The sequence below is a fragment of the Cheilinus undulatus genome, linkage group 6 (assembly GCF_018320785.1).
Source record: "Cheilinus undulatus linkage group 6, ASM1832078v1, whole genome shotgun sequence".
NCBI lineage: Eukaryota > Metazoa > Chordata > Actinopteri > Labriformes > Labridae > Cheilinus > Cheilinus undulatus.
Genome location: NC_054870.1, coordinates 21657669 through 21669856, shown reverse-complemented (window position 1 = coordinate 21669856; position 12188 = coordinate 21657669). Strand labels below are relative to the sequence as shown.

The 12188-nt window shown below is 38.2% G+C and overlaps 1 protein-coding gene across 1 annotated transcript in view; it reads left to right on the top strand.

Moving 5' to 3' along the window:
* Positions 1-8350, top strand: part of LOC121511497 (1-phosphatidylinositol 4,5-bisphosphate phosphodiesterase beta-1-like) — a 40842-nt gene extending 32492 nt beyond the window's left edge. Inside the window, exons 29-32 of the mRNA XM_041790231.1 lie at positions 1640-1729; positions 1894-1951; positions 2081-2167; positions 5200-8350. Of these exons, the coding sequence (XP_041646165.1) occupies positions 1640-1729; positions 1894-1951; positions 2081-2167; positions 5200-5352 (388 nt within the window). The 3' untranslated portion in view covers positions 5353-8350. The remainder of the gene's footprint in view (positions 1-1639; positions 1730-1893; positions 1952-2080; positions 2168-5199) is intronic.
* Positions 8351-12188: the final 3838 nt, after the last annotated feature.

Sequence of the window (12188 nt, the reverse complement as noted above, 5' to 3'; positions counted from 1 at the left end):
AAAAAATCATAGTCCTCAGTGACACTATTATTACAGCTCAAAGATGCACGTTAAATCTAAGCAGAATATTCTACTAAAAGTATGCATACGCAAAAATCAGGAAACTGAACAGGTCTGAAGAGAAAAGGTTAGTCTAAACTTAGCACAAAAAGTAAGGAACCACATGTTTGGTAAATTTTTTTGTTGTTGTTGTAAAAATACTTCTTGGCAATAAATCTTGAAAAACCTGTTTATTTCCCTTTAAATGGAACCACATTTGTAAGGAACATGTATTTGTGGGATGAGCAGCAGAGCTGAATATGTGGGTTGTGGCCATGAAAAATTTTCCAAATCTTCTCTGCTAATATCCAACAGCTTGATCTGCCATTGACTCTTGTTTGGTGGACTGGATTGAAGTCAGAAGAAACAAGGCATATTTGCAATTTATTCATTTAACAAACAGGAGCCTCAGTGGTGTGTGGAAGAACCATACACAGCCACAGCAGTCTGGCGCTTCCTCCTCATGCTGGTTACCAGCCTGGTCACACACTGCTGTGGGATGGCATCCCATTCTTCAGCCAGCATTTGCTGCAAGTCAGCCAATGTGGTTGTGTTGGTCACTTTGGCATGAACAGCACGCGCAAGCTGATCCCACAAGTGTTCAGTGGGGTTAAGGTCAGGACTGCTGACAGGCCATTCTGTCTTCTCCTCTCACAAATACTGGAGGTCAGGGTTAATTTTGACAGCACTTTTTAATTTAGTATTAGTTATAGTCTCTTGCCAAAAATATCTTTTAGTTTTAGTCATAATTTAGTCATCTAAATTTTGTTAGTTTTAGTCTAGTTTTAGTTGACGAAACTTCCCAACATTTTAGTCGACAAAATTTACAGTAAATTTAGTCGACTGATTGGATCTCTCCCCAACTTACCCCGCCACCACACAGCAAAAGCAGTTGTGATTGGATCCCCCCCCGTATCTCATCCCACCTTTCCACACAGCCAAAGTAGCTGTGATTGGATGTATGCCTAACTTGCCCCTACTTTCTACATGACGAAATTAGGTCTGATTGGATAAAGTCTCTGTCAACCATTTTCGTCTCGTTTTTATTTGTTGACTAAAATGTTAATAAATTTAGTTTTAGTTTTTGTCCATGTGCACTTGTTTTTATTAGTTACTGTCTAGTTTTTGTCAGGGGCAAAAAGGCTATTAACAAAAACTATAATGAAAATATTTAGTCAACAAAATTAACACTGCTGGAGGTCTCTGATAAATGGTTCCTAAGTGCTGACAAATTGGCAAATTTTCATGGGCACAATATTACACAATATATAGGTTTAAAATATGCTTTTAAATGGCTTGAAATTTAAGTAAACTGGGATGAAGCAAAAAGTGTTGACATCAATCAGGCTTGTTTTTGGATTTTGCTCTTATGCCAGGAGGTTATCTTTAGTTAACCACAATGCTTTATATTTGATATTTAAAGACAGTCCCTCCTACAATTTCCTATGATCAGCCCACAAGCATCTTTGGCAACTTTTTCTGGAAAGTTTTATATTTTTAGACTACAACCTTCTACACATGACTATGTTAACCCACTTTTAGATATTTTTTCTATTTAACCTCCCACCATACTGACTGCAATGTTTCCCTGCTGCCGTAGGGAGAAAAAAGAGCTAAAGAAGCAGATGGATCGAAGAAGAACAGAGAAGATCAACCAAGCGAAGACCAAAGAGAAACATCTGGCTGAAGAGTACGATCCATAAACACACTTACACAGCACTGATACCAAACCACCTCAGACACCAGCTGTAGCCTCTTCATCTGCTTCCTGCACTGATCCATCCAGCTAGACTTGTCAGGAGAGAAAAAAAAACAGTTTGCACAAACTCATCTCCCATCTGACTGTGTTTCCAGGGAGAAGATTGAGATCAATAAGTCCTACGTCAATGAAGTCGTCCAGAACATAAAGCGGGTGAGTTGGAGGATGTGGGCTAAAGCAGCTGCAGGGTTTTTCTTAAACAGTAGAGACTCTGATTTAAATTGAATGCTTCTATTCCTGTGCTCTCTTTCTCTCTCTGTCTGCCTGTTTTTTTGTCTCTAGCTGGAGGAAACTCAAGCAAAGCGCCATGATCAGCTGGTGGAGCAGCAGAATGAGCTCCTGCAGCAGATACAAGACCTGAAACCAAAGGTAAAACACAAATTCATACTGTATTTAAAGCATCCAGCCATCCCCTCTGTTGGGTATAACGTTCTTTCATGCTATGTCTTGCCTGAGTGTCTAAAGGCTCAAAACAGTAATAAATGTCTTGTTTTTGGTTATCAAAGCTGCTCGCTGTTTTCTGAGGCTGTACTCCCACACATTTTTGAAACAGTACTGACGTAAACACAGGGTGTTGAGTGATGTAACCAGCCCTCTGGCAGCCATTTTGGAACTGTTAAACCGTTGGCAGTATGGTTGACAAGAGCTGGTTGCCTTTCTAAAAGAACAGCCTATCTGTCTACCCAGTTGGAAATACAAATGCAAAATTTGGTGTTGTTTTTGAGTGTGAACTGATTCATCTGGCACACCTCCTACGTCCCATCATCCTCATATAAAGACATTACATTTTGGGTTCCCTGCATCCTTACTTTTAATTTTGCTGAAATTAGACCTTCTAGCCTCATGCGTGGACACTTTGTCATCTTGTGATTACAAAAGCACATTAAATAGTGTTGTCCACTCAAGATGGCCACTATTCTAACCAAAATACTCCCCTTACAGCCACTTTTGACAAAAAAATATCCAAGGCACAAAAATGTTTCATATGTTATGATTGAAATGTGTTTATTTATGCTTGATAGTTGTAGTTTGAAATAGCATGCAAATTTAACAAGTTTTATCAACAGTAACAAGCTACAACACTGCTAAACAGGAAGTACTTGTGTGAGGGCATTGGGACTTTTTAGTGGTGTGAAATTAAGGAAATATTGCCAAGGCAGATTTTGAAAAGAAAACAGTTAAAAAGTTAAAGTGAGTATAAATGCTTACTGAGTGTGGTACAGATTAGTCTACATTGATAATCATTTGTTCGGGATACATTTACAGGGCATATATCTCTGTCAAGAGCAGAAAGATCATTGAATGGGAAAGAAGGAGAAAACTCTGACCTATCTCATTCAAGAGATATTTCATTTTGGATTGTTTACTATTTTATTTTTCACCTCTATGTTCTAAATATGTTCCTGTAGACAAAATAGAGACTCAGGAGGTATGATGCATTATTTACTTTTTATTTTGTGGCACAGCCTTGTTTAGGTATATATATTATATTTGGGCCATTCTACCAAAATGATGCAACCTGTGATCCAAAAAACAAAGTAAAGTGTAAAATTGATGTAATTATGCAAATTTCGTAATATTTAACCATTCTCTCATGAAACATAGAAATAGATTTCAGATCATTCTAAGCTACATAATATTAGATATCCTTTTACAGGTTACCTCATATTGTGAGGTTGGTGATCAGAATAATACTGTCACAATTTTTCCTGTTGAATTGAAGTAAGATGAAAGGACACATGTATTGTTTGTTTGTTTTTGTTTATTTTACCGCAACCCTGATGTCCCCACCGACACAGTGCCGTCATTACTGAAGCATGGAATTATTTCTCAAAAATAACAAAATATTGGATCATTACTTACAATGTTTTGATGTTTAATTAAGTTTGGATTAAAACTAATAAATCCTCAACTTTGAAACCAGTTCAAAAAATGTCAGCCTTTACAAGAAAAATATAAAAACAAAAAAGACATGCCCCAAAAATATACAGTGCTTAACAAATTTATTAGACCACCACCCAAAGTAAGGTTTATGCCACAGCTGCCCTAAATTAACAGCATTGGTAATTACCAAAATCATTTTTTATGTTTCTGCATTGGTTAATTCACCAATATGTAGAAGCTCTTTAACCAAAATGATATTTTTAATGCTAAAATGTAATTATTATTGTTATCCATGAATTCTCAAATTGGCTGATTTACAAAAAAAACTGCAAAACTAGTAAAGCACATCATTATTTCTTGATTAATATGTCAAATTATAGTTATTTACTTGCATTCCTGAACAGAAAAATGAGTTTTAGTGGTTGAATGTTATGCTCGATTCATTTCTGACTTCTCAGAGAAGCCCAGTGAGCCGGCTCAAATTTGGATATAAAAGGGTGAATTCAGTTTGAAATTCCTCATTCCTGTTCAAAATGTAAAACGTGGAGAGCTCACTGAAAATAAAAGAGTCCGCATCAAAGCACTTCATGATGCTGGACGGTCTCTGAGACAGGTGGTCTAATGAATTTATTAAGCACTGTACATATATTCTTTATGTAGATTTAAACAGAATTTTAAAACTTTTTAAAGGGGACATATTTTACCCTTTTAATACAAGTTTATATTGGTCTTGGAGGTCCCCAAAACATGACTGTGAAGTTGGTTGCTTTAAAAAACTGCTGTATTGGATTTTTGTATGTCTAAAAACCCCTCTGTTTCAGCCCTGCTCAGGGGAACCTGGGGGTGGTGCTAACTCCCCACATGACATCATGAGGGGAAAATCAGAGAATGGCTTGTTTCACCACACATTTTCTGAAAGGTGGGGAAAGAGAGGGTGGAAGGGAAAGGATTTTTCTGGTACTTGAGGGGATTGTGGACAGTCCAGGGGCAGATATTTTTGTTAGAAAAGCCTGAAAAAGTGATTTTTGCATAATATGTCCCCTTTAAGAGAACCTTTTTGTTTCAATGATTAAGCATTTGGAAGATGAAAAATGTTAGGAAACCCAAAATAAACAGCAAGATCCAAGAGGAAAAAAATTGTAGAAATGTGAACCTTGAGTGTTTATCAACATGCAGGCATAAAAATAGGGAATACATTTTTCTTTTCAGGATATTTCCAGCTTTGCTTTTGCATCAGTTTGGTAGAATTGCCCATATTGTTTTACACAACGTTGTCTTTCCTGTTCAGTTTTTTCAGAACTACTCGTTATTGAGCTGCAATGTTAAGTTATTAACTTATCAGGTCCTACTAATCCTAAATAAGTTGAGGATATCAGGAATGCATAACAAATGAAAGGTCGGGTAACCTCTCAGGACGTAAACTGGTTCTGGTTTTATAATCTATGTTTTCTGTGTGGCAGGAGCTGAACTATGTAAACATGCTCGGTATCAATCATAATTCTCCTGTCTGTCTCAAGTTGCAAGGAGCAGTGGAGGCTGATTTCAATGAAAAGTTCCAGTGTTTGCCCGGAGAGATTGAAGAATTCCTGCAGGACAGGAAGGTTGAAGTTCGAGGAAACAGCAAATCCCGCTCATCAACACCGCATGAAACCCTGTCTGAGGAGGACTGAGTGGAAAGGAAGTCGAAAAGGAGAGACTGGATGGAAGCAGAGGAGAACACTCAAGGTCAAAATAGAAGGATGTAATCTTAAGAAGGCACGCAAAGATCTAAAGACTGTTACTTTTGTTTTTAATGGAAGAATGCTTTAATGATTTACTTTAAAATTCCATTCACGCATGCACTTTGCTGTTTGTCAGCAGTCAGTCAGAACTCATTTAGTCTTATTTTCTGTTATTTTTAAAGGACAATTACACAACAATCTGTACTGCATGTAACTCTATCCATCTATCTATCTATCTATCTATCTATCTATCTATCTATCTATCTATCTGATCATACAATTGAATGACAGTATATCTACATCTGTCTGTATTTTATAAGCGCATTTGGAAACTATACAAAGACAAATCTCAGCAAATGTTTTGTTTTCTTAGTAGTCAGCCATGCTGATTGCTGACACAACTTAACTCAGTTTAACTCTATTTATACCACCATTATCATAAGAACATGCAGTCTACACAAGAAAGTCAAACCCTAAAAATATAACCAACAACAACAAAAACAGTTCAACATATGCAGTTTCACATGCAGATTAAAGCTCCTGTGATGAAGTTTCAGTTTGTGTTGTTGTTTGGCGCCCCCTGTGGACAAAGTGGAATTTGGTATTTCCTACTCTGTAGATTTGTAAGTTGTGTTCTGTTCTCCAATTAAAAAAAATCACCCCATGCTTTCTTTTAACAGTCAAACATATCACCCAAGAATAATCTTTTCTGTGGTGTACGGCAGTGTTTCTCCTGTCAAGACACCCTTTAAACATTTGAAAATCTCAAGTCACCCCTGTCAAAATGTACTGATAAAAAAAATAACATTCTACATTTCTATGCCTGCTGATGGATTTGTGTAGAAATAGAATTAACAAGATAAATCTCTAAATTAATATCCTGAAACAATTAAATTGTCAGGATTTTCAGAGAATGGTTATGCAGGCCTTGAAACAAAGTGTGATGCATTTTAGCACACCTGCTACACTGGCATAAGCCTATTTATATTAGCTGACCCCAATGCAGATGTGATTTCAGGAAAAGGGCATATGAGACCATTTTTAGTGTTTATGTTAGAATTGTTATATGATCTGCACATTCAGATTAATTTTTGGTTGATTTTGAAGCATTTTCAAGGCACCTCTGATAATGCCAGAATGCACTCCAGGGTGCAGAAAAAGGCTGGTACATGTGATTAAAAAAAAGAAAAAGAAATGTTTTGTCAGCGTGATCTGATCAGATTAGTGGCAGTGATTTTACACTTTAACGATAACTGATACAGTCAGTGTTTGAGCTCATGGCCCATTTTGCTTTAAAAGGCCATAAAGAAACATTAGTGTTATTTGCAGTATGTTTCATAACAATCTTGGAATTTCTCACAGGAGCTTTAAAAATGTATGTTCAGTTTCCTCTGTTTTACAGCAACAGGGCTTGTGTGGCTAATATCCCCCGGCAGTGATAGCTTCACATGACACCGGGGTACCTCAGCTGTATCATTATATTGCAAGTGCTCTCTTTTTCATACTCACATACTTGCATACATCAGCACTTGGGCTCCTTACAGTTTTCAAAAGGTCAGCGAGTTTAAGAACAGTGAACCTCCTTCTCTCTTTTTTTTCGTTTGCTCAAACAAATCTTTCAAGGGTAAAACAAAATAATTGTAGGAATTATAATGCATACCGAAAGACGTGGCTACACACAAACAAGGGTAACATGAACATTATACTTTTGAGGAGTTAGGTAAATATACATTTTATATTCATAATTAATGTCGCATTAATGCCTTTACTTTCATTTTTCTATTTAATTGAAGGGCATTTTTTAGCTGTTCTTGAACCAGGTTGATCACGTATGTAACAAATAAGACATGAGAGCAGTTATGAGTGCCATATTTATGAACAAAATGTGACTAAAGGGGATAATGAAACAGGATCAGTATGAATGGTCTGTAAATTGTATTTTACAAGATTTACTCTTTAGTCTGACTCTGGACCATTTATGAGTCCTTATAGTTTGATTATGCACTAATGTAATTATTCATTTAATTGTTTATTTATTAATAACCTTTGGAGAAATTTTGATTTCAGTTTTGTTAAATTATTAAATTAAACACAATATAGCATGACTGTTAGATATTTTTTGACAAATGGGCTTTTACTTCACTCATGTTTTAAATGAATTAAACATATATGAAGGGATGATAACTTCTTGTAAATGTATCTGATTTTGTTTATTTATAAAACATGAGTTCTCTGAGTGGTTTCCGCAACATCAAACTGGATCCCTTGTTACTGCTGCACTAACGCTCTGACAGATCAATGTCCTGTTAGATGTGGAGAAGCCTCAAAGTCTGCATGATTTATTTGTTTTGATGTGAAAGTTGTTTTAACACTGTAATGATCTATTTATTTGTTGATTGTTATTTTCATGATAATGATTAAGGATCAAGGATGAGAATTATTTATAAAATTGTTTATGAGTGCAACATTTTGTAAAAAAAAAAAAAAATGTACAATGACTCACCCTCATCTCTCTTTGTACAGTGATCTTCCAGAAAATATCTGTTGGAATATTTTCCATGTTTTGCTTTCTTCTGGACTTGTTAAACTAAGGCTTAAGCTGTGTTCAACAACCTTTTTGCAGGGAACCGATTGAGATTGAACAATCTCAGCCACGGCCTGTAACTGACCTCGAAAGGTAGCCTGTACTGCAATTTCAATGGCAATATTTTAGACTCAGCTGCTAACTCTGTTAACAATAGAGTACCTCACTATTCAGTCAACACTTAAGATTCAATTCTCTGCTTAGATCATGTTTTAGTCTGCAAAGTGGTTTAGGTTCTCCAACAAAATGCTTTGTTGAACGCACCCTTGCTTTAGTGGCCAAACTGAGCATGCTGTATCGTCTTGGATTTCTCTGCCAGGTGGTTTCTTGTTTTTTCTGAATGCTATTTTAAATCAGACTATTAAAAATATTTGATCAAAAATGATGTTTTCCATTTGTATTTCTTGTTTTACAGTTGAAGTGCCATGATGAGGGGAGGTAATTACTGTTGTCACTCTCATCAAGCCCACCACACTGAGACAAAACTTTGCTGGTGGTGTGACTTTTTGTGTTTGTGAGCAGGATAATGTGGGCTGTCACAGAGATGCAGTGTACTGTTGTCTCGGGGGAGGAAGGTGGAGGAGTATTTTCAAGCTGAAGGATGTTCTGTCATTTGTTTTTGTTGGTAACAATGAAGTTTCTGTTTTTCAATGCCACTTTTAGCATGAAAATTTAATGATGTACATGATCAATGTGTTTTTCTTTCTTGCTTGGTGTGGGTGGCCTTCTGTTTGTCTGTTTATTTACCCTGTCATAAAATCTATTATCCTGTTATTTGCATTCTTCTAGTCTGTTTGTTAGATTCCACTTAGAAGCAGCTTATTAGAAGGCAGAAGTGTCAGACATATTTGTGTTGTCCCAGTTGTGGTCAACAGCTGTGGTAAGGTCAGGTCAGGTATGGTAGCTTATACCAGCATCAACCTTGGTCCTGTACTGCCCTGGCCTCTAGATGGCCATCATCCAGGCCTGCACCAGGCACATGTCCCATCTCTCCAGATATCCTCCCATTTGCCCTCTCCACAACATGTGTGGTTGTTGCTGGCATCTGGAACAGTCCACTGAGTCCAGGGTGAACCCATCACCCCATGCACGAGTCCAAGTCTGGGTTAATCTCAGCCTTGCAGTCAGCAGATCGATTGATTATGCTGCTAAGGTAGGTGTACTGCTTTACAACCTTTACCTTTTCACCGTTCATAGGCACAGATTCGATGGCAGAATCCAAGGCATCCCCAAATACCTGGATCTTTGTTTAGGCCTGGGATGTGCATTCCCAAAGTTTCAGCCTCTTCACTTAACAATATAAGAGCCCCCACAAGGACATCTACAGTCTCTGCAAGGACCACAGCATCACCAGCAAAATCCAGATCAGTGATCTTGACATCACCAAATGGTACTCCACAGTTCACTGCCCCTATAATCCACCCCATTATCCAGTCCAGACAGGTACTGGAGAGTGTAGGAGCTATGATGCACCCCTGCCTCACCCCAGAATCAACTGGGAAGAAGTTAGAGGAAGCGCCACCACACTTCCCAGCACTCTGTACCAGAATATAGGGAAGACATCAGCTGGATGAGTCTTCCAGAGGACATTTCTACTCACCAAGTCAAACGCCTTCTGGAAGCCAAAATAGGCTGCAGGCAACCTCTTCTGAATTCTTGAAAGTGCTCAGTGAGAACCCAAAGTGCCAGGATGCGATCTACTGTAGACCTCTTAGATGTACTCTTAGCCCAGCTATTCAGGCCGCTGGTGTTGGAGCAGCGGATCACGGAATCCTGTTCAGTAGAATCAGTGCAAGCAATTTAGTTGCTTGCCCCTGTAGTTGTTACACTATCACACATCACCCTTTACCTTCCAGATAGGAACAACAATGCCCCTCTTCCAGTCAGTAGGGATGATGCCGGTTCTCCATGCAGAGCAGCTGAGAGCATGCAACCACAGGAGGGAGCCTGTGCTACACCTGGTGCTTTCCCAGCCTTGATCTTATTCACTGCCTGTTAAGTCTCCTTGAAAGATGATGGGTTATAGCTTACAGATGGGCCCACAGTGTGTCTGCGTCATCCATGTGGAGCACACAACTGAAAAGATCTGCCAAATATAACTTCTGAATCCTCTTTCAGGATTGTGGCACCAGGCGCCTTTACTGAGGAGCAATGCAGTCAGAGAGGCAGCAGCTGCCTTGAGGCTCTGTATGGCCCTGTAAGCTGGGCGGGCATTACTGTGCCCATGTGGCCCTCAACCATCTCACACACAAGAGAAAAGAGAAGAACAGAGGAGATGAGTGTTTTTTTCCTATACTTTCATTTGTATTTTCATAGATTTGTTAACTAATATGCCATGTTCAGACAAATAACTAGCTAGACAGTCATGTTTTTCAATGACCTCTCTGTTAAAAGGAAGTGAAATGCAGATGCTAGCTAATAAACAGTAGCTTAGGCTAGCTAACAGTAGCTTAGGCTAGCATTTAGCCAGTTCTTAGCTAAAAGCTTATCAACAATTAGCTGGGATTGTTTGTCCTTCTTGGCTTTTTATGATCATTAAATATATACATGTAAGTTTAAGTTTACGTAAGGTCAAAACTAGCTATTTTGGACAGTAGCTAATGAGTTTTTACATAATGTGGCTGATAAATGCTGAAGCAGTAAAATGATAGGAATTTATCAGGTTTCTTACATTAATAGGATTTACAAAGCCTTTATATGGCACTTGTAATGTTGGGACAGAATATTTTAACTTTCTGCACTAAGCTAACCTGGCACGCCAGATGAATTTGTTTCACACATCCATCTGAAAAACCTTCCATAGATGGTGTTTGGAAAAGGGCAGAGCTTTTGAAAAAAACTCGGAGGGTGTTTGGATGAACGTTCTGTCTATCACATCTTTACAGGCCAATCAGAGCAACAAAACACGTGACGCAGCTGCTACCGAGCTGAGCGCCTACTGAAGGAGGAAACTGCATAGAGAACTGCATAACGCCGCGAACCATGGCGACTGTAGACATGTCAGTACACGACTTTTGTCGTTTTTGAAAAGAAAACAACTCAATGCTGTTCTTTGTTCGTCTTTTAACGAAGAAATGTCATCAAGTTCTGATAAAACTGGTGCTTTAGCAGCATCCACGCTAATGTCTTCCACCACAGTTGCACTGGCCTGTTGTTGCTGCTTGCATACATTGTGACTCCGCTGCGCCCGAAAGTACTGCCCCTCGATGCTGATTGGTCCTCCTGTCACTTTCTAACCGGGCCGAAACAGTTCAGACGGAGCTTTGCAAGATGGATTCGCCAGTGAGAAACACGGAAACGGGCGTATCCATCTGCTTTGTAAGGTTAGCACTGAGCATGATGTCAGAGAAAAAATGGAGGCTGTGTGAATGTTGCTGATTTCCAATAGGCCCTTATTAGTGGGGCAGCTTAGAAATTCCATAACAATTGTTCATTTTGTGATACAAGCATGAAATCTGGTACTGTTATAGCCAAAGGCATTCCCAAAAGATGTGGAGGCATGAAGAATTTTCAACATGGCGCCCATGGCAGCCAATGATAACCGTTTTCACATCAATTTTCCTATCAGGAATGGCTATTTACTGATATTAAGGACCTAATTAGTTTAATTTGTCTACCATACCATTGGAGAGGGTGGAGGTTAGGGGATAAATTGGCAGGTGCTTAGATCAGGAATGGGTGTAGCTTAAACAGGGGTTGTTTTATTTATGCAATTCCGTATGACACAGCGAAGTTGCAAAGATGGAACGGAAATTGAGTTTGGGGTTGTTGCTTTTTAAGCCTGAAATTGATACAGTTTGAGCAAAAGTTGCTACCTGCTATATTTTGTTTATTAGAAAATTACAGACACTTCAGAATTGAGCTTCAGATCAATTCTTTTGATCTCAAGAGTAAGAGACCCATTTCAAATTTACACTATGTTTTAAATGAACTTGCAACTTGAATTAAGTTTCAGATCAATGTTTTTGATCACAAGAGTAAAAGAACTATTTACAATTTACACTAACTTTTACATAAACTTGAACTTGAAATAACGCTCAGTGAATCAATGACAACATTTTTTTGGTATTTTTCTGGGAGAGGGAGGGAAAAGGAGAGTGAGGGGAGTGCAGTGGTTTTTTTAAATTTCAGTTTCAATTTCAAATTTCATGCCTGTATCACAAAGTGATCAATTGTTGTGGTTATCTCCTCCACTATATTT